General features: G+C 48.2%; 1 protein-coding gene and 1 long non-coding RNA gene across 2 annotated transcripts; both read left to right on the forward strand.

The window, feature by feature from the left end:
* The first annotated feature begins 1,179 nt into the window (after positions 1 to 1,179).
* On the forward strand, positions 1,180 to 7,487 carry LOC148005622 (uncharacterized). Its single transcript, XR_015620612.1, has 3 exons — positions 1,180 to 1,263; positions 2,522 to 3,814; positions 4,889 to 7,487. It is a non-coding gene; the product is annotated as an uncharacterized LOC148005622 (long non-coding RNA).
* A 2,355-nt stretch (positions 7,488 to 9,842) lies between these two features.
* On the forward strand, positions 9,843 to 22,348 carry Prdm14 (PR/SET domain 14). Its single transcript, NM_001427157.2, is given in 8 exon segments — positions 9,843 to 9,978; positions 11,215 to 11,899; positions 12,438 to 12,491; positions 12,590 to 12,747; positions 13,848 to 14,118; positions 16,132 to 16,334; positions 18,931 to 19,032; positions 21,245 to 22,348. Coding segments are annotated over 7 exon segments (1,680 nt in total). The 5' UTR covers positions 9,843 to 9,978; positions 11,215 to 11,235; the 3' UTR covers positions 21,473 to 22,348.
* Positions 22,349 to 23,045: the final 697 nt, after the last annotated feature.

A 23,045-nucleotide genomic window follows, 5' to 3' on the forward strand; every position in this document is an offset into this window, starting at 1 on the left:
GTGGCCAAACTACTCCTGCCTAGTTAGCGTGCCCAGCAACATCACAAAGTAGAAATGGTCTTCCATGATTGTCCCTGATCCAGCAGGACACTTGCCACCAACCCCGAACAACATGGTAGGAGGTTGAGTGGCTCCTGCAAGTTGTCCTCTGTCCTAGTTAGGGTTACTCAGACCTCGCTGCTGTGATGACACCATGACAAACGTGGGGAGGAAATGATTTATTCAGCTCATGCTTCCACATCACAGTGCATCAGCAAAGGACGTCAGCGGGGCAGGAACCTGCAGGACAAGCTGATGCGGAGGCCACACAGGGTGCTGCTTCCTGCTTCCCCGGCTTGCTCAGCCTGCTTTCTTGTAGAACCCAGGACCACTAGCTCAAGGGTTGACCCCCTCCTACATTGGGCTGGGCCTCCTCCCTTAGTCACTAAGAAAATACCCTACAGACTCCTCTCTGACTCTAGTTTGTGTCAAGTTGACATAAAGCCAACCAGCCCATCCTCTGGTCTGCACAGGTGCCTGTGGGCACATTCATGCCACTCACAAACATCCGAAACCAGGACAGCACCACAGAGCGAGGGAGACACAGGAAGACTTCTTCATCAGCCCCTACAGACATAGCTGCCACAGGAATCAAGTGGCCCCCGTGGCCAAGACAGAGCCTCTCGATGTGTCCAGCGATGAGGTGTTTCACTACAGACAGATCAGGGTTGCTCTGACCTTTAAGCTTAGAATACACATTCCGAGGGCAGCGAACCCAGCGCGACATCAGAACGCTTGCCCACTGGGGGGCCCCAAACACTAAGCTAAATGAGCCTCAGCCGGTGACCAGAAGAGGGAGCACCGCAACGAGGCTGGCATCCCCAGAGCGTAGAGCTGAAGACTTACTGGGCGGTTTCTGGTCCCTGGTCTTTTCCTTCAAACACTACGGTTTCCCTAGCCTGGGCCTGTTGTGCTTTGCCCTGGAGTTATCTGTATTTTGATGCTAATTCCACTGCCCAAGGACTGCTGCCTAGTCACATACTCAGGACTCAGGTGACTTCACCAGAACCTTCTCCCTATTGAATTTGTAAAGTACAGGTGAGGGGCAGGTACAGGATAGAAGGAGGCCTGTCATTGGAGGAGAAGGAAGGATGGGCGGGAGAGAAGTTTGAAGGAAGAGGAGGAGACTGAAACGAAAAGGAAGGGAGACTGGAGGGAGAGAAGTGGAGAAGCCGGGGCAGGACATGGAGGATGATGTAAAGATCTCGTTCTGTGTATTTACAGGTTGTTATCAATGTTCTTAAGGGATGGACGGTACTGGGCTTTGTATGTTTAAGTGGGCAATTATATCTTACGAATTGGGTCAAAGATTATTGTGTTGTGTGTTCTTTCATGTGTAGATTTAAGTGTAATGGCGTAGGGGGTGGCTGGTCTGGGCCACTGCAGAGTTGGGATGTGTTTCCGCCAAGGTATCTAGCAGATTATCTTGGGGCACCGCGGTGCTGAACCTAGTGGGGTAAAAGACAGCTGTACTTTTTTATTTTTATATTTTTACAACATGGCCCCAGATGTCTGCTTTACTCTTCAGGGTACAGGGCCTTCCCCCAGAGGAGAATTCTAACCACCCTGAGCAGGAACAGTTCTTTCTCCCCCACTGCCTCCCTCCCAAGCTGGCTGTTGGTCTACTTTGCTTCTCTGTTGCTGTGAGAAAACATTGGCCAAAGGGGATGATTTATCTTACATCTCATCACTGAGGAAAGGTCAGGGCGAGAACTGGAGCAGAGACCGCAGAGAAAGGCTTGCTCTTCCTGGCTCCTTGGCTGCCTTCTTTGTACAATTCAGGATCCCCAGCCCAGGATGGCAGGAAGGAGGAGGAGGAAGAGGAAGTTGTCCAATTGGAGTCCTCTGAGTCCAGTACACAGCAACACCTTGTTCCCTTGACTTTCCAGAGGCAACTATGTAAGGGCAGCGAAGCCAAAACAACCCCTGGGGTTTGCTACCTGTAGCTGAGGTTGTCCCAAAGCAGCAGTGCACAGGCCAGGGTGATGCGAGTTTGCAATCCCGGCACTCAGAAAGCAGAGAAGCAAGTAGATTGGGGGTTTAAGGCCAGCACTGGTTACACAGCAAGCTTGAGAGGGCAGCCTAGGCTATGTGAAACCACAACTCAATACAAACAAACAAAAGTCACTGGCCTATAGCCAGGCTCAGTAAATCAGAGGCCCTATGTATACCTGTGCTGACTGATATCCAGTAACTAGAAATGTGCGTGCGTGTGTGTGTGTGTGTGTGTGTGTATGTGTATCAGTGACTGAGGCTCTTATTTTGCTGTTGTTTTGGATTGGGTGTTTTTGTGTGTTTATTTTATTTGGGGGGGGGGGGGTGTGTTGGGCACAAGATCTTTCTACATAGCCCTGGATGTCTTAGAACTCACTATGTAGACCAAACTGGCCTTGCAGTCAGCTCTGCCTGCCTCTGCCTCCCTACTACTGGGATCAAAGTCATGTGGGACTATGCCCTGAGGATCTTCTGTTTCTGATCCTAGCCAGGTATGTGTGTACTCATGGCCGCTGACGTGTGAAATCTTTGAAGAAGTTACTATTTCCTGAAGCCCCTAAAGGAACCTGGAAGATTGGCTTAGGCAAGTCCCCTGCCTAGGGCAGAAGCCTCACGTGTAGGAAGCCTCCAAGCCTGGGCAGATCTTGGCAGCAGTCTTTCCTCTGCTAAGTGAGCTGGCTGAGAGCTGCATTCTGATGTCTTCAGTTTTTCCTGAAGAGAATGCTTGGCCAGAGCCCAGACTCTGTAGTCTCTGAAGGCTTGCTTCTCAGCAGGCTCCTGCAGCAGTTCTAACATTTTCTATGGGCTGAAGACTGAATTTGTAGGGTGTCAGCTGTGCCCAGCGGGCCTGATTGACTGTTGTGGAGATGCAGATTAAAAAGCAAACAAGCAAAAGCAAGCCCAGTGCACCCTCTGCTCCTGTGTCCGAGGCAGAGGCTCACCCTTTGCTGGGCCGCTTGCCTGCAGCCAGAGGCCGTCAGAAACGTTCATGTGTACAATGAAGCTTGCAGGAGAATAGTCCAGTGCCAAGGTTTCTATAGCTGTGAGAACACCATGAGCAAAGCAGAGGGAGGGAAGGGTTTGTTGCCCTTTATGACTCTTGGGTGCGCTCTCCATCGGTGGGGAAGTCAGAGGAGCTCATACAAGACCGGATCCTGGAAGCAGAAACTGGAGGCAGCAGAGGAGTGCTATTCGCTGTCTTGCCCTGTGGTTTGCCCAGCAGACTTTCTTACAGTGCCCAGCCCACCAGCCCAGGAGAGACCCTGACACACATTAGGCTGGCTTTTCCAACACCAATCACTAAGAAAATGCACTCGACCGTCGGAGAAATTTGGTCACTTGAGATTTCCTCTTCCAAAACAACTCCAGGCTGTGTCAAGGGGACAAACACTAGCCAACACACTCAATGACAAAGTAGTATTCGTGTGCACAGGGCCCCTTGTTCAAGTCCCAACACTGAAAAAACAAAATTTAGAAATTCACTAAAAAGAAATTCTATTTATCCTGAATACTTTAGTGCAAAAGACTGTAGTGTCCCATGAAACCTCAATAATTCTTTCAAAGGCTCATTTTCTTTGGCTCAGTCAAGCCTCTTTTTCACTGAGAGAAACAAGCTACTGAAAAAACTGCTGGATTTACAGGGGTTCTAGACCACAGCTTTCCACCTTCCTTAAAGCTACTTACTTGGGGACCAGACTCATGACCTTGGCAACAGCGCCTTCTGGGAAGATAAGCAGAAGCAGACCTCTTACAGGATCTCCGACACCTCCCTGTCCTGGGGGTAACTCAAGCTAAACTGTTAACACTTGTTAATGAGCTAACCCGGTCTTAGGTGTTTCCACTTAGCTGCTTGAAGCCCTCCCTCCCCCATAGTTTATTGTGATGACCCCTCCCACCCCTCTCCAGGAACAAAGGGTTTATTTACCTTGCCAGAGGCTGTAGCTCTTTCTTCTTCTTCTTTTTTTTTTTTTTTTTTGGTTCTTTTTTTTTTTTTTTCGGAGCTGGGGACCGAACCCAGGGCCTTGCGCTTCCTAGGTAAGCGCTCTACCACTGAGCTAAATCCCCAGCCCTGAGGCTGTAGCTCTTAACTGTAGCTTTAGAACCTTTTTGGACCCAGTCCCAGCCACTTAATAAACCAGAGCTTACCTGTAGTTGAGTTAGGTTAGATCCTGAACCTCTCCATCCATCCATTTCGGTACTTAAGTGGTACGATACTCCTTTTCTAAAAGAGACAAAAACTAAACCAGTATGTCTAATGGCCATTTCTGCTATATGCATGCTTAATAAAAATTTTATTTTATTAAAGAAAAGGGAAGGGGGTTGGGGATTTAGCTCAGTGGTAGAGCGCTTGCCCAGGAAGCGCAAGGCCCTGGGTTCGGTCCCCAGTTCCGGGAGGGGGGGGGCCTGAGGATATTCAGCATAACAAGAGGACCTGCTGCCAGGTTCTCCCTGCATCCCTCAGTCCCCACCTATTACAGGGCCCTCCTGGCTTGCACACCCAGCCTTCTACCGTGAACTCTCCAGCCCAGAGGCCTGGCCTGCTCTTCCCTATATAGTCCAACCATTTTGGTTACCTTCCCTCTTTTGTACTTTTGGGCCTCTTGGCTGCTGCACCCGATTCCCCTCTCTCTCGTCTCCCTATATGGCACAGCACAGTCCATTCTGATCATGTCCACTCTGACTCTCACAGATGTCCCTGCCTCTGGCTCTGCTCTCCCACAGATCTATACTAAACTTTCTCTCCACCACAACTAGGGGCAGCCAAGGCCTTCCTTTTTATTTCATTCATCTGGTGCCAAAGCCAAAACTAATCATATTCCTTTCCTTCCCTTTTTATTATTTATTTTTCATTCAGTCTAGATGTTAAGGGAAGTGTCCTGTCCAATCATTTAGCAGAAGCAGGACTCCACTGCAGAAGCTCTGGGCACCAACACAGCCCCAAACCCAATGAACTTGAACAAGTCCAAAGCAGCCATCATGGAAGACTTACACAGACCACGACTGTCAACAACAACGTATGAGAACAATCTGGTTGCAAACTGAAGGTGCCCTTGGGGATGCTACAGTTCCTTGCAGGAAAGAGCCTTCCCTGTGGGGAAGCCTTAGAGACCTAGCAGGTATCCTGCTTGGCGCCACAAGGCTGCCACTCCAAATGCTGAGTCTGGCTGAGAATGTCTCACTGCTGCTCCATCACTCCCAGGGAGGTTCATTCTTCCTGGAGATCGAACTCTGGGCTTCATATGTGATACTGTGCAGAGGCTGTCAGTGAGCTCAGGCCCCTGCTGTGGGGTAGAGTGTGCCCTGATTTCTGTTTGCTTTCTTCCATAAAAACTTGTTCCTGGGTTGGGGATTTAGCTCAGTGGTAGAGCGCTTACCTAGGAAGCGCAAGGCCCTGGGTTCGGTCCCCAGCTCCGGAAAAAAAGAAAAAAAAAACTTGTTCCTATCAAAGAGCTAATAAGGTCTTGGCAGTTCCCCAAAGCATATTTATGTCTTAGGTACCTCCCTCCTTCATTCCCAGCCAGCACTTAGGAGGCAGAAGCAGGCAGATCTCTGAGTTAAAGGCCACCCTGGTCTACACAGCGAGATCCAGGAAAGCCAGGGCTACACAGAGAATTCTTGTCTTGGAAAAAAAAAAGGAAGAAGAAAAGAAGGGAGAAAGAGAGGGAGGGGGAGGGAGGGAGGAGAGACGAAGAGAACGGTTCTGTTTCTATGAGGGAGAATGGGGATGAGTAATGACGACGGTCAATGGAGAAGAGACACAGCAGCTGTCATGGGAGTGGAAGCAAGGATTACTTGGGAAGGAACCGAAGGATTTTCCAGTTGACTATTTTTTTTCCCCCAGGCTGTCCTCACATTCACAGCCATCCTTCTGCCTCAGCCTCCTGAGTGCTGGGTTCCAGGGCGTGGGCAGCCACAGCCATCTTATATTCTGTATTTTCAGACGCAGTGCAGTGGTTCTGGTTTTTGTGCCGTTTTGAGTTCACGGTACAGTTAGGATGTATGTATTTCACGATAGGCAAATGTTTCTGTTGAACACACAATCTTGACTGAGGAAATGGCTCACCTGTTTGCCACATCATGAGGACTGGAGTGTGGATCCCTGGAAACCTGCAAAACTATCTGGTGTGTGTGGCAGGGACAGGGGATCCCCAGTGCAAAGTGACTAGCCATAGCAGCAAGCTCTGAGTTTGATTGAGAGACCTTGCCTCAAATGATAAGATAGAATAACGAGAGGTGATTCCCAGCTTCAACCTGGACTCTTTACGTGAGTACACACATTCATGTGCAAGCACACCCATCTTCATAATACATTTACACACACACACACACACACACACACACACACGACTGCAGATGTTGCTCAGTGGGTAGAGCCCTTGCCTGAACAGAGCCGGCCACATGAGCAAGGCGTGGCACCACACGCCTGCCATCCAGGCACTCAAGCAAGAAAGAGAGGGTCAGAGGTTCAAAGTCATCCTGAACTATATACCCAGCTCAAGGCTGCCTTGGCTACACAGATCTTGTGTGAAAGCCAATAGACAACCAACAACAAATCTTTCCATAAGTAATAACTTAGTTAAACATATGTTCTATAGAGCTGTATAAGATGAATTTGTGATGACCCTTAAAAGGATCTATGCGGCTGGGCGTGGTACACAACGCCTTTAATCATTTGGAAGGAAGATCTTAGTGAGCTTGAGGCAGGCCTGGTCTATGTAACAAGCTGGAGGATAGCCAAGACTATGTGTGAGAGCGACTCTCAGAAAAGCAAACAATGCAGAAGTTTCATATCTGACCAAGAACCTAGATAGACAGGCATAGGCCCTAGGGGAGAAGAGTCTGTTACTAGTGAACACAGTGTTAGACTGACTGCTAAGGATGTCTGTCACGCCTACCGAATAAGGAGCCTCTTTGGGGGCGGAAGGACCTGTTCTCAGAGGTTGTCTAAGACAATTGGAAAACACGGGTATTTACATGGTAACGTGTAACAGTAACAAAATTATAGTTATAAAGTGGCAAGAAAAATGGTTTTATGGTTGGGAGTCACTACATGAGGAACTCTCTGTAGACCAGGCTAGCCCTGAACTCAGAGCTCTGCCTGCTTCTGCCTCCCAAGCACTGGAGTTAAAGATGAGCACCGCCAAGCCCGCTTGGTTTTTGTTTAAGATGAAACTGTGGGTGGATGGGGAAGGAAGGGGGAGTCTGGGTGAGCAGGGAGATGAGATGGAGTGACTAACGATCCAAAGAACTAATAAAATTATAACATCATCAAAACAATGTAAGTGGTGTAGAAACTGAGTGAACCAGCAGTTTCATATCTAGGAATTGCTTCGAGGCTGATTGGAAGCACGTGTTGATCATCGTGTATTTCCAGAAGTTGCTTCAAACATTGTAAAAAACGACAACAGTTTAAATACCACACAGTTGGAATAAAGTTGATCCTAATTTACCTATGAGAAGTGTTAGCATTCTAAGTTCCACCCCACAGTTACCTGGCAACAGCCAGGTGTGCCTGACTCACTGTGAAAGGGGCTGCTTGCCCCCCCTCTGGCTCTCTTCCCCCTTCCCCTTTTGTCCCTTCACTCCCCATTCCCCTCCCCCTTGCTCTCCACGCACTCATAGCAGGCCTCTACTCTTCCTCTCTCTCTTTCCCTCTCCCTACCTCCACCTCTCCCTCCCTCGCTTTATCTCTTGGCCTTTCTCTGCTTCTACTGCCCTCTTAACTCCTCTCCCCATGCCCTGAATAAACTCTGTTCTATACTCTACCATTGTGTGGCTGGTCCCTCAGAGGGAAGGGATGGCTCAGTGTGAGTCGGCTGAGGCACCCCTTTCCCCCATACCTCACCACACCTCCATAGAACACATCCCCTCTCTACCTTTTTATAAACACCAGAAGTGGAAGCAACTGTGTGTTAAAAGAACTGCAACAAAGCATAGGTAACAGCTATCGGGGCTGGCTTCTTGATTGCGAGTACTAGCTGCTCTTCCAGACGGCCAGGGGCAATTCCCAGAGCGTGCAGAAAGGGCGCACAACCTTTTGTAACTCCAATCCCAGGGGACCGGGTGGGATTCAACACCTCTTCTGTGCTCCCCAGGCATCAGGTACCCAACTGCTTCGCCACGGACAAACCCTCCATGCATATAAGATAATTTTTAAAGTCTTAAAAATTAAAGTATAATTCTGTTTTTATCATAAATTCTGTATATCTACACTCTAATCATAGCAACTGGAAGATGGAGGCAGGAGGATTGAATTGGCCATAATTCTGGGTTACGTAATGAGAGCAGCTGAAAAGAGCAGGGAGAAGAGGTCGGGGAGAAGAGACTACTGGGTAACCGAACGAGGTCTCCATGTCTCTTTAGCTGGTCTGGTGTTCATTATGGGTGGGTATAAATGCCACAATGGTTATCTTATGGTAAGGGCAGAACCCTGCATCGTAGTCATTTCCACTTCATTTCGGAAAATAAAACGCTGCCTCACCCTTTGGATCTATCCAGCAACTACGAAATAACTGTGGATGTTAACCCTGTAGGCCACGGCCACCGCATTTGATCCTACTTCAACGCTCAGTGCCAGGGAGAGCAGAACGCAGTGCTCTCTGAAGTCCTGAGAGCCCTAGGGTCGCACATCTTCCTGTTTGTCTCAGGCTGACTCACCAGGGACACAGGCAGAATCAGTCCACCTGGGCACTAAAGGGACCAAGGGGGTGGGAGACCTCCGTTCTCAGCCAGCTTTAGGAACTCCGGGCGGCTTCCCATTTAACCTCGCTCTACGAATAGTAACCAAACCACTATCAGTCCCAAGGTGAGAGAGTCTCTCCCCTCAGCACCACAGCCCATCTCAAGCCCTGTTCCTCAAAGAGGAACTGAAGTGATGAGGAACCTGGCCAAGGACACCAGCTTTGCTGCGGTTTTCTCCACCCTAGGTGCTTTGATCTGCGAATGTGAATGGGTTTAAACGCCCCTTTCTCTCTATTCAATGCTTGCCAGAAGGGATAAAAATGCAGTCACTGAGCACAAGGTTCAAGTCAGCGGACCTAGGTTCTCTGAGCCTCGGGTCAAGGTTGCAAGCCTCCTTCGACAGATTTAGCCCTGGAGGTGTGGTGTGAGGAGGGTGGCTCTCAGCCACAAGAAACAAAAACAGCAGAAAGGGCAAAAGGACCCCTGGGACCTCAGAAGCCTCAGTTCAGTTCCCCCTACTCTGGACTCACACGGCGTCGCTTCCCGGTGGCCTTTAGGATAACGCCCAACTTCTCAGCAGGTGACAAGCCTCCCTGGTTCTCTGGCAAATTGACCAAGACTAAGAACAGGCTTGGCCTCCTAGACGGCAGTGTGTGTGTGGTGTGGTGGTGGTGGTGGTGGTGGTGGTGGTGGTGGTGGTGGTGGGGTGTGTGTGTGTGTGTGTGTGTGTGTGTGTGTGTGTGTGTGTGTGTGTGTCTCCAGGGTCTGTGAGATAGATATCCTTACTGGTCCATCCCTACACCCATCCCTTTAGGTAACACTTGTCCAGTTCTCACACGGACGCTTCTGGGTTTGTGTGCTTGTGTGGTATGTGCATGTGTGCGTTTGCACACAGAATGTTGGACACTGGGCAACATTTGCCACACTTGTGGCGTCCTGACGTCGAAAACAGCAACAACCCCTGCCTGTGCAAGATGGGGCAGTCACAAGTCACAGGATTCCGGAACGGTCTAGGAACTGTTGGGTTAACTAGGTGATCTCTGGGGACCTAGGGAGGAATTAAGCACTCACCAATGGCTGTGGTGGGCGGGGAGAAGACTATCAGGGGACCTTCACCCGCCCGATCTCTTCTACTGCCTCCCTCTCCAAGTACCCTGAGGCCGGGTCTGCTCACTCCCTCTTAAAAGTCGGCAAAGCCCTCGGGGGTTTTCGGAAGTCTAGGGTCCTGAGACCCAGCGGGTGCCGCCCTAACCGTGGCGGGAGGTAGGTCTTTGGCCTGCTGGAGAGACCTACTCCGAGGGCTGCAGGCTTCCAGCAGGCGGGGACCGTGCTCTGCACTGGCTTTCAAAGTTCGTTTTGCAGTTGTTTGATTGTTTTTTTTTTTCTTTGTTTTTTAGTTGTTGTTTTTTTTAACTTCGTAATTGAATTTTGGCTTTCCACCTCCGGAGTCGCATATCCTAGGAGTTTTAGCCTGCCCTGTTCAGGGTTCAGGGGGAGAAGAGGTCTGTGTGGTAGCTGACCTCTCCTACTGACCCTATGTTCTTTAACTTCTGAGTCACGACCCTAGTTGGTTTCCTTATTGGACACATTGATCCGAAACCGTAAGATTCTCAGTCCCTTTGGGTCTTCACTCCTCAGCCTTGGTGAACTTGCTGTATGGCTACTGAGGAAGAAGCATTTCTGGGCCACCGTGGCTGAAGGAGGCTCGGCGACCAAGCCCATGTCTCTGCTGCCTGGCCTAGGACTTGTCATCGCTGGGTCTCCAGAGGAGGCCTAGATTGAGGTGGCTAGGGTGCCGAGAGACTGGAGATGTGGTGGGAAGGGGCACTGGACGTGGGTATCTAGAGGGACGATGCGTACCGCTGCCCTCGGTGCTGTCGGGACCGCCGGACCTGCTAGCGTTTCGCTAAACTCCTTGGGGTACCGAGTCAGCTCAGAACCCCTTCTGCACTGTCGCACCCAGAGCGCACACATCTATCCCTGCTGAGGACCCAAGAACCGGAGCCGCTGCCTGCGCCGAACCGGTGCACGGTCGGTCGTGCCCTAGTAGCTTGGCTGAAGACGCTCTTAGAGACCCGGGCGCGGGCGGGGGAAGTTTGTAGGACTGGTATTAAAAGGGAGGCGGAACTGTTCCACGTTTGCGGGAGCCGGGTTGAGGGGTTGGGGTGGGGCTGGGGTTGGTGTGAACAGCAGGTATTGGAAACCGGCCTTCTTAGTCAAGGTGGTTTGGGGAGCAAAAGAGAAGGCGACCTGAGCCAGCACCTTCCAGTCGGGCGACACCGAGACAGATTTTCGTTAGAGGTTTGAGATGTTTGACTTTTTGTTTTATTTTGATTTGGTTTGGTGTGGGGATTTGTACGTTTTGTGTTATTTTTTTTTTTCGAGTTAGATAATTTGCGGGATCGAATTGGGAAGTTTGTTCGTTGACTTTGATTGGGGGGAAGGGGAGTAGTTAAGACCACCTAAGACCCCTCACTCAGCGACCTCGGTTTCCCACAGATCGGTAAAATTCATCTTGAGATGGCCTTATCGCCTTCTCGCGAGACCCAGTCCCAGGACAGGGTGAACTACCTGCCCCAGAGTAGCCCCCAGCACCTGACTACCTACTATGCGCCTGTCCCAGGCTACAGCCACTTCGGGAACCTCGCCACCACCGAGGAGGATTTTCAGCCTTGGAAACTGACGGCTGCAGTGTTTGAGTCCCAGGCAATGGCCCAGCTTAATGCTTTTCGGATGACTCCTCCCTTGTTGAACCCGAGTCTGGCTGTGCAGAGCGAGCCGCTCTACAATCTGCCCTGGTACAAGTTGTCACCATGGTATTCGATTCCTCAATTCACTCCTGAGGTACCACAATTTCTAGACAGCACTAAGCATGAGAACGGCGGTTCCAGCAGCGAAAATTCGGTCCCAGTCGGCGGCCAAATCAACAGAGGCCAGTTGTGGGGAGCTGAAAATTTACTTCTGCCGTCCCCGGTACTTGCTCTACTACCTGATGGAATTAAGACTTCCCACTCAATATCTGTCCCCCAAACCTTGAACCAAGACGGGAAGCTGTCTTTTCGCGGCTTCAGCTTCACAGAGGAGGAACTGCGCTTCGTTCTGTATGGAGCCATCGCTAGTCCGGAGCACCCATCTGGCCTACAGCACGCAATTTCAGGCATCCTGGTCCCCACAGAGAGTTCTGGTAAGGAAATCTACATCCTGGGTATGGGTTGGGTGGAACAGGTCCGGGCCACGTGAAATTAAAACGTGGATGTATGTTGTGGTGAATATCCATCTAAACCTGCTCTTGGTTGGCTTCTCAGGGTCCTCCTTGCCTAAACTGTGTAATTCCTGAGACTGCTTTTGGTGAGTTCCGAGGACTAAGAGCATAGTGGGTTCACCCAGTGGCTTTGGGGATGTACATGATGGTCTCCAGAAATTCACACCTGGCAGCTCTTTACCTCAGAAAAGCATTGTCTGATTCTCAAGTTTGCAAAATGGAGTTCATTTCTCAACAAACCTTGTCCAAAGGGAGTTCTGAGTCTCAAATGAGCAACAGTGTACCAAAAGGCTGTGTCAAGGAGCGATCCAAACAGTAAAGGATAGACTATACCGGTCAAATCTAAAGCCCTTGCTAGGAACTGAGGCAACCCCCTCAGGAAGGCAGCTGTCATCCTTGTTGTTGTCGTAGTCCTCCTATTTGTTTTTAATTAGAATAATTTAAGGCTGTCTTTTTCTAGGGTCAAGTCATCTTCGCAAAACTCTGGACAAAGACTCCCTTCAGCTTCCGGAAGGTAGGCTGCACTTCTTGCGTGGGTTTATTTCCCAGAACTACTTTTGAATCCCTGCCTGGGCTCATTCTCCTTTCCTCTCCCGCCTCGGGTTCACCTAGGTCTCTGCCTCATGCAGACAGCTTTTGGTGATGCCCCACACTTTGGTGTGTTCTGTAGTAACTTCATTGCCAAAGGAGTGAGATTTGGACCCTTTCAAGGTAAAGTGGTCAATGCCAGCGAAGTGAAGACACACAGGGACAATTCTCGGATGTGGGAAGTAAGTGTGTTTCTGGTGGGGGGAGGTGCTGAAATTTGGGAGGATGACCTGAGGTTGGGGGAGGCAACCCTTGAAGGGCTTTATTGAGAAGACAAGGGATGTTCACTCCAGCAGGACCTCACTCTCCATAAAATTCACTTTGTAGTGGGTAAAGTAACTTTAATCTGTACAGAACAAACATGGAAAGAATTACCACCCCATGTTATATTTACAGACAAAACCACGTGTTTTTACATATGGTAAAGTGCTAAAAGCATGCTACAGGAAAGAGAGATAAAGTTTAGACTTTCATATTACTCTCTTGTAAAATTAACCAAGCATTAACAAAACAAATAAAGCTCTCCGAGTTAGTGACTGTCTGAGGCAGTCTACTGAGAGAAGCATCCTTCTCAGGAGCCATTTGTCAGGAATACCCGAGAACTGAAAATCTAAACGCCCTAACCCTGACCTTCTAGGAATATAGGTTAGGAAGATAATGTGTAATCTTGGCAATGAGGGAGCCCTGAAGTAAACAGTTTATGCTACCTGAGAGACTGAAGCTGCTGTACTTGTGAGTTGGACAGCAGCTTCCAGCGTCATCAGGACGGTGACAGGGGCATAAATTCATTTTTAAAGTATGGTGTTACATAATCTATGGAGAAACCAGAGAAAATGCTTGCCTGGCATGGCTGAAATGCTGGATTCGATCCCAGCACTACATAACCCTGTATGGTGGCACACATTGCACCACTGAGGTGGCCGTGCATGTGGCAGCAGGTAGATTCAAAGTTCAAGGCCATCAAAAGTTGATATGCTACTTCTGATATGGAAGTTTGATTTATAGAAATGTGTTCTATAGTAGGAATTTGGGCATAGATTTTAAATTTTATAGATCAGGCAAAAAGAAATAAATATAAATCAAGAGCTCGTGCCTATTGGAGGAGTCAGGGGGTGGCAGTGTTCTCGATAGTTCTTGAACTCAGGAAGCTGAGGCAGAGGCACAAGTTTGAGATCAGCCTCTATACATGGCAAGATCCTGTCCAAAACAAAATAAGCACACACACACACACACACACACACACACACACACACACACAAACTTCCTGTCTCATTTTATTTAGATTTTTGAAGATGGTCACCTGAGCCATTTTATCGATGGCAAAGGTTCCGGGAATTGGATGTCCTATGTCAACTGTGCTCGATTCCCCGAGGAGCAGAACCTGGCCGCAGTGCAGCACCAGGACCAGATATTTTACGAGAGCTGTAAAGACATCCACCAGAACCAGGAGCTGCTTGTGTGGTATGGAAATTGCTACGAGAAGTTTCTGGACATTCCCATGAGCCTCCAGGTCACTGAGCAAGAAGGCAAACAGCTATCTGAGCCCTGTGAGGGTGAGTGTCTCCCCTGCCCGCCTGCCCAGTGAGAACCTACTAGAACACTAACTTGGCTCCCTAAAGGCTCCTACCTGACATTCCCAGGAGTGTGAGAGGCAGGTCATTGCCATCTTTCCTGCAGCATCTTTTTCTAAGTCATCTATCTCCCCCCACCCCACCCCCGTTCTTGGGAATAAAAGTGTAAAAGTGAAGCACAGAACGCAGGCCACTAGCCTGTGGGCAAGCCAGTTTGAGTCACTCCTGTTCAGGGCAGCTTTCTCAAATGGTGGGCTGCAGAACTTAGTGGAGTGGAAAATCAATTTAGTGATTGAAGCCAGCATTAAAGAAAAAAAAAGAAATTAGAATAGAAAATATTGATGAGAATCACTTAAGAAACAGCGTTGCTCAGCTTCTGTCTTAGGAACAGTATGCATAAACAGTATGTGGAGCACGGCATCCGGTTAAAGCTGTTTTTCTCAGGCTTAGGCTTCCTGCTTCCTATTCAAGTACTCTACCACTGAGCTACACAGGCTTCCAGCCTCTAAACTGGGCGGGTTTGTACACACTGTTAATCCCAGCCCTTGGGAGGCAGAGGTGGGCAGACCTCTGAGTTTGAGGCCTGCCTGGGCTACAGAGTATCAAGTTACAGTGTAGTCAGAGTTACACTGTGAGTGAGACTGCCTCAAACAAAACAAGACAAAAACCTCACCACTTGGGGGCGGGGGTGTTGTGTTATTTGAACGGACAAGGTGTGCCTGAAACAGAAATGACTCAGACAGCTGCATCACTAAGACCCCTGCATGGGTGATGCTCATGGAAACCTGGAAACCTGGAGCTCACTGCACAGACTGCAGGCAGCTCAGCAGGTTGGAGAGGGCCCTTTCCAGGTGCCTCGGTTGTTCTAAAACTCTTCCAGGCAGCTCACCTGCTTCCTGCCTCTTCCAGGGCTGCCCTCGGTGCTCTTTGCTGCCTGCCACCCTCTGAGAAGGACTCGAGCTTCAGTTGCTTGCTCTAGCAGGGAGGGCCTAGTGGGTCTGCTTAGCTTCAGGGGTTTCTGAAGGTATTTTGATTTTTGGTTTGTTTTTTGCTTTTTGAGACAGGGTTTCTTTCTTTTTGAAGCCCTGGCTATCCTGGAACTTGCTCTGTAGACCAGGCTGACCTTGAACTCAGAGATTCGACTGCCTCTGTCTCCTGAGTGCTAGGATTAAAAGCGTGTGCCACCACCACCCTGAAACCGGACTTTTATTAAAGTTATAGTTCTGTATTGTGACATTTACATGAGATCATGGTGATAAGCAGAAAAGGAAAGGTTACAGTGTAACAATGACATTCGTCAAGTAGACGAGGGGTCTGTGCTATGGCACCACTGCCCAGCCTTTTCTGCAGATTCTTCCTTCGGCTCACTCCTGGTTCCTCTCCTCTGAGGGCACACAATGTGGTCTCTGGTGCTAGTATCCAGGGACATCTCAAGTGGAGCTTTGGGGGACATCCTCTCACCTGTCCTCAATACAGTCGCACGTCTTGTGGACTTGGGGTCTGAGTTTCTTTTTGAACCATAGTTTTGCTATACCTCATCTGACCTGAAAACCCGATCGTCCTGCCTCTGCCTTTTCAGTAGAGGATCACTCAGCACAGACACCTGGAGCTGATGCCTCTTTGTCTCCAATTTCTCTCCCCTTCCTCCCTTGTCCATGGGTGGGAGGGTGGGGGGGGGACAGACTTGCACTTCTGCGCTTGCCTTCTGACAACCTATGATTAAGACTCAGTGTTAGAATCAATGTCCTTGAATTAAGGAAGGCACGATACGTTCAGTGTCCGATTGTGTGCGTAGTCCAGGCTGACCTCAAACCCCTGTGGAGCCAAAGATGGCCTTGCACTCCTGATTTTTCTGCCCAGGTTCCCAGGTATGTTCCACCACACCCAGCTAAGGTGTGTGTCTGCTTATGGCTAATTCGAATTCTGTGTGAGGCGGTGGGGAGGAAGCCCAGGGGTCAGCACACCCTCCAGTGCTTACACCCCTGCGTTTGACAGAGTCTGCGGAAGGCTACAGATGCGAACGCTGTGGGAAGGTGTTCACCTACAGATACTACAGAGATAAGCACCTCAAGTACACTCCCTGTGTGGACAAGGGGGATAGGAAGTTTCCATGCTCTCTCTGCCAAAGATCCTTTGAAAAGCGTGACCGACTCCGGATCCACATCCTTCACGTACACGAGAGGCACCGGCCCTACCTGGTGAGCAGTTGGTGGTTTGAAGTCCTTCTTTCTACTCTGTTTTCACATTCCCCTGTCCTGAACACTGAGAGGGGCTCGTGGGACTGACTGGAGGATTGATGCTTGCCTTGCTGTGGTAGTGGAAGAGGCACGTGTGTGGACGTGAGCGTATGCCAAGATCTGCCCCCAGGAAGACGGGGGACACAGGGGGAACAGAGGGGTGGGCTCCTGAGCTAGGAAGGGTGAAGACTAGAACACAGCAGAGGGTTTTACTGGCAGCTGGAGAGGGATTAGGTAACTGTACTTCGTTCCACACCCAGTCAGGTGCAGAGGAAGCATTGAAATGGTCCAAAGAATGGAAGACTTCCTCACAGACTTTCTTTTTTTTTTTTTTTTTTTTTTCTTTTTTTCGGAGCTGGGGACCGAACTCAGGGCCTTGCGCTTGCTAGGCAAGCGCTCTACCACTGAGCTAAATCCCTAACCCCCCCTCACAGACTTTCTAAGGATAAGAGACAGCATTGATTCCAGGGAGCCATCTCTGCCAGCCCAGATACCCATTGCCCTGCTGAGCTTTGTCCAAAGGGCAAAACCAAGTTTGTCCTTTGAAGACAGGATGGGGTTCCATGTTTTTGCCTCTATGAGGTTGACTCCTAATAGTATAATACCAGCCCCTTGTAACAGTATCTTATTATGTATTATGTATTACATTATGTAGTGTATCTTATACTGATAGAGTGTACAGCATCTTATGCTAATGCTAAGATTTATAGTTCACATTTTAGTATTTCTAAATTGGACTGTGTTCCGCAACTGGGCCATACTTTTTTCTCTTTTGTTTTTTTTAATGTTTTTAAAATCTGGTGGGTTTTTTTTGTTGTTGTTGTTGTTTTTGGGTTTTTTTGGTAAAGGATATATTTATTTTTATTTTGGTGTGTTTTGCTTGCATGAATGTACATCTTGTACATTCAGCTGCTTACAGAGACCAGGAGAAGACATCGGGTCCCCTGGAACTTGATTTGCAAATGACAGTTGTGAGCCACTGCCTGGTTGCTGGAACCAAACCGAGGTCCTCAGCTGGACCAGCTCGTCTCCAGTCAGCTCTCCAGGCCCTGAATTCTTGGTTGCTTGTTGCTTATTTGTTTGTTTGTTGTTTCTTAATTTATGTGGTGGTTGAGTGTGTGTGTGTGTGTGTGTGTGTGTGTGTGGTTTGGTTTTGTTGTTGTGCATGTCTGTGTGTACCTGTTTGGAGTCGTCTTTATCACTTTCTGCCACAGTTTCAGAAAAAGTCTTTCACTGAGGCTGGCAGTTCGCAAACCCCAGCAATCCTCTTGTCTCTCCCTCTCGGAGCCCTGGAGCCAGAGTCGTGGTTGGCCATGCTTGGCTTTGTAGAAGGCTGGTAGAGATTTGAATACATGTCCTCGTGCGTTCTCATCTATTTTACCACCTACCCAGCTGTAGAAAGGTGCTTGGGTCCCTTCTCTTTAGTTCACATAGTCATTTATTTTGTCCTTCATAGTAACAAAAGCACTGCTTAACTCTGGGTTTTAAATCTCTACCCAAGGGGTTGGAGAGATGGCTCAGTGGTTAAGAGCACTGACTGCTCTCCCAGAGGTCCTGAGTTCCATTCCCAGCAACCACATGGTGGCTCACAACCATCTGTAATGGGATCTGATGCTGTTTTCTGGTGTGTCTGAAGACAGCTACAGAATTCATATACATAAAATAAATGAGCGAATCTCATATGTCTGAGTTCATGAGGTTTTTTGTTTTTAAAGTCAATATTTCACAAGAAGAAAACTCAAGAGAAACAGACATACAGAACTTTGGGTGTCTGGGGCTGGTTTCAGTTTGGTTGCTAGTGGTTGAACACAGTGTGAACGGATGTGGAACAAGTGCCAGCCACTGAGCGACAGTGGTGGACTAACACCAAAGGATGTTGGGTACACATTTGACAACGCCATCCTGCTGAGTGTGGGAGCTCTGTCATCTCTCTGCTTAGGAAGGCCAGAGGCAGCTTCTAGGCTGGCTTTGCTATGCAGTCTCAGGCAAGCCTTGGCACACTCAGCCAGTGGCTTGTTGATCGACAGATAGGCCCAGAATGAAGAGTCAGTATGGCTCTTAGGTTAAAATCCTTGCCCAGAAAGGTTGACAACCTGAGTTGTCAACAGATTCCTAAGTGTTTCTCTGATGATCTTCACACCTGAGCCAGGTTCACATGCCTAAACACACACTCATAATAATGATAAAATTTTAGCCAGATGTGGACATGGGAGTGAGAGGCAGGCAGATATCTGTGAGTTTGAGACGTGTATACCTGGTCTACATTAAGAGAGTTCCAGGACAGCCAGGGCTACATAGATCCTTTCTCTAAACAGGCAAACAAATTATGGATGTTTTCAAAAACTTTTCTCACCCACAGGAAAATACATATGACATTGAGACAGAGTTTTGTGGGAAGATGAAATTTCAACTCTGCTTTTTTTTTTTTTTTTTTTTTTGGTTCTTTTTTTCGGAGTTGGGGACCGAACCCAGGGCCTTGCACTTCCTAGGCAAGCGCTCTAACCACTGAGCTAAATCCCCAACCCCAACCTCTCAACTCTGCTTTTTACCTCCTTAGTGTTCAACGTGTGGGAAAAGCTTCTCACAGTCTTCCAGCCTGAACAAGCACATGAGAGTCCACTCTGGAGACAGGCCGTACCAGTGTGTGTACTGCACGAAGGTAAGTGAGGCCTCCTTCAGTGCCAGCCATCTCTAACTAGAAGCATGGAGCCTGACTTCATGCTTGGGTAACTAATTCATCTTGGGTAACTTGTTAATTACCAACCAGCCAATGCACTTTAAAAAAAGAAAAGGAAAGAAAGAAAGAAACGACTTTTTCTTTTTTTTAAGAGATTTATTGCATGCGAGTACACTGCAGCTGTCTTCAGACACACCAGAAGAGGGTGTCAGATCTCATTACAGATGGTTGTGAGCCACCATGTGGTTGCTGGGATTCAAACTCAGGACCTCTGGAAGGGCAGTCAGTGCTCTTAACCATCTCTCCAGCCCAAGAAACTACTTTTTTAAAAGGAGAATTCATTCAGTCCCAGCTTTGATGCTAAGCTGACTGTGTGACCTTGAACAAGTCATTAGCTTTTGGTAAAATGTGGGGAAGTTGTGGTTGTTGGGTTCTATCAGACAGTCTTTATAAGACTTCCTTCCACACGGTGTCTGACAATTGTAACCACTGGAGTGTTAGCTCCTCCCGCTGCTAAGAATCATTCTAAAGGACCATTTGTGAGGGTAGCCTCTGACTCAAGCACTGTAGAACATCAATAGCAGTAGAGAGAAATTAAGGCTTTGCTGAAGAAGGCAATCATCCGACCATGTTTGAGGAATACTCTAAGGCATCTCTCATTTTAGTTTGGTGACCTGCAATGCTACCCAGTTTGTAGTCACTTCATATTGGCTGTTTGAGAGCACAGGAGTGAAAAGACCCAGGCACAGTGGAGCCTAGCTGCAATCTCAGGTGGAGGTGGGAAAATTATGAGTTCAAGGCCAGCCTAGGCTATACAGCATGACCCCACCCTATCCCACCACCCCCAAAGGGGTAAATAGAAAATATGTTTCCTGGTTTCACTAGTCAAACTTGATGTGCCCTAAACCACAGGTACAAGGTGGGCAGCACAGGCACAGAGCGTGTGTACCACACAGTCCCATCGGAGAATGAATGGTTCTCTAGGCTCATTTCTCTCCCTTGGCATCTTCACTTCCTAAAATAATGCCATAAAGAGAGAAGAGCGGGGGTTGGGGATTTAGCTCAGTGGTAGAGCGCTTGCCTAGGAAGCGCAAGGCCCTGGGTTCGGTCCCCAGCTCCGAAAAAAAGAACCCAAAAAAAAAAAAAAAAAAAAAAAGAGAGAGAGAGAGAGAGAAGAGCGGATCTTAGAGAGACTTCAAAATTTCCCCGAGAGAGAAGACAAAAAGCATCCTGCCTAGTCAGGCACATGCCGGTAACCCTGGCACGCAAGAGGTAGAGGTAAGAGGTTCGGGTGTACAAGGCTTGCCTCTGAGACCAGCAAACAGACTGAAAGCAAAACAAAGGGAAGGAAGCCAATTAGAAACAGACATGTGCAGGGATACTAAGTAACATCAGCCTCTTCCTCAGCAATGCGTTTGTCCAGCGATCACTCACAGCTTCCTGTCTAGAGTGTGGCATAGCTGCTCGAGCCTGTAGTCCCAGCACTAGGGAGACAGAGGGTTGCCCGTGAGCTCTGGCCAACCTGGGCTACATGTTTTGCCCTTATCAGCCTCCAAAAAGAGAATTGATTGTTTCTGTGTTGCTTTCTTCAGATCACACATTGTATTCTTTTGGGTCACACTGTCTAAGGTTATACCACTGTGTGTGTGTGTTTAATATATTTTTAATATATTTATATAATAGTATCTATTATGAATAGATACTACTGTATAAATTTATAATATGTTATAAATATAAATATATTCATGTTATATTTTAATAAAATATATTTTAAATTTACTGTTGGATATATGGTGGAGGAGAGGAGAGGCAGGTTCCATGATACATGACACATGGGAGATCAGAGCACAGCTTTCAGGATCTAGCTCCTCCCTTCCAACATGTGTGTCTCAGGGATCAAACTGAAGGAACATAAGTCATTTAAGTCACTGGGCTCCTTTACCACCTGCTGAGCCATTAAACCTGCCCTTTCTATTAAGATCACTGCTGTTGACCACAAATGTTCTGTATAGACTTAAATCGAAATCTCTCTCTCTCTCTCTCTCTCTCTCTCTCTCTCTCTCTCTCTCTCTCTCTCTCTCTGTTTCTCAATCAAAACAATAAAAGCCGGTGTGTCCATCACAATGAAAATTAACCCCTTTGTTGAGTTGCGCAGCCCATGGAAGTGACTTTTTCTGCTCTCTGTCCTCTGCAGAAGTTCACCGCCTCCAGCATACTCCGGACACACATTAGACAGCACTCTGGGGAGAAGCCCTTCAAGTGCAAACACTGTGGTAAAGCTTTCGCATCCCACGCTGCCCATGACAGCCACGTCCGGCGCTCACACAAGGAGGATGGCCGGAGCTCCTGCAATATTTGTGGGAAAGGCTTCCTGGATCAAGAGGCTTTCTATGCCCATGTGAAGCTTCACAAAACCTGCTAGCTCTTTGAGAGCAAAGCCAGTTCAAAACCAGGAACTCTGACTCTAATTCCTGGTCTGTCTCTGTCATGTGGACACAGTTGAAGCGTTCAGTAAGAATGTGGAGAATGGAGTCATTGATCAGAAACACCAAAACTCACAGCATCCACTCAGACCAGGGCTGGGAATAAAGTTCTGGATCCTGTGATAATGAAGAAAGGTTCCTCCTCTCCTGTCTGCCTTGAACACCCAGTCATACAATGTCTGTATCCAGTGACTGTTCTTTTCAGAGCAGCGACTTCATTTACAGATCTAATTTTATTTTATGTGCATGAGTGTTTTGCCCCGTGTCTATGTGCTGCATGCCTGGTGCATATGGGAGGCCAAAGGCAGACATCAGGTCCTCTGGAACTGTATTTGTGGATGGCTGTGAGCTGCCATGTGGGTACTGGGAATTAGACCCAGGTCCTCTGCAAGTGCAACCAAGACTAACAGCTGAACCATCTCGCAGCTCCTACTTTTTTTTTTTTTTTTTTTTTTTTTTGGTTTTGGTTTTGGTGGTATTGTTTTGGCCTTTCCCTCCCCGTCCCCTTAAGCTGGTTTTAAATTTGTCAAATAGCTGGTGCTGACCTTACCTTGAATTATAGGATTAAGTTGCCACACCCAAGTAATTCCCCCTACCTAGAGATTTGGAATGTTGTAGCTAAGTCTTCTGTGTAGTAATGCCCTTCTTGATTTGGGCTCATCTCTCTCCTCACTGAGCAATGAAAATGCCTGCTAATACATGTAGTACCAGACAAAATCATTTCCAGGGCACAAACTTTCACCAATTGGGAAAGAAAAATTATATCCAAACGAAGAAAGGCTGAAAATAAACATTCACGATACTCTGGTTTAAAAGCCAATTCCTTTTTTCTTTCCTTTTTAATCTTTTCTATTTACTTATTTATTTTGGTTTTTCAAGACATGGCTTCTCTGGGTAGCCCTGGCTGTCCTGAAACTATAGACCAGGCTGGCAGAGAACTCACAAGAGATCCACTCTCCTGTCCCTCTGCTGGGATTGAAGGTGTGAGCCATGGCTGCCTGGCTCCACGGCGGCCTGGCTCTTCCCTTCCCTTTTAAATATTTTACTTCTTTTTTTAAATAACTGTATTAGCATCATTTCTTCTAGGCTCCACCCCACAGTTACCGTGCAACAGCCAGGTGTGCCTGACTCACTGTAAAAGGGGCTGCTCCCTTCCCCTCTCTCTCTCCATCATCTGTCCCTGACCTGCTCTCTCTGTCTCTCTGTCTCTGTCTCTGTCTCTGTCTCTCTCTCTCTCTCTCTGTCTCTCTCTCTCTCTCTCTCTCTCTCTCTCTCTCTCTCTCTCTGACTTTCTCGGTCTCTACTACCCCCTCAATTCTTCTCTCCATGTCCTAAATAAACTATCCCACTTGGTACCTCAGGGGGATGGACTCCCCCTTCCACATCACCATACCTGGCTCTCCCAAACATATCTTTGTAGCAGGAAAAATTTAAAAAGGAAGCACCATCCCATGCTAGGGCCCACTACCCTCTGGCACCAGCAGTCTCCCTGCCTCCATGGCTAGCCCCAGC

The sequence above is a fragment of the Rattus norvegicus genome, chromosome 5, assembly GCF_021556685.1.
Source record: "Rattus norvegicus strain SHRSP/BbbUtx chromosome 5, alternate assembly SHRSP_T2T, whole genome shotgun sequence".
Lineage (NCBI taxonomy): Eukaryota > Metazoa > Chordata > Mammalia > Rodentia > Muridae > Rattus > Rattus norvegicus.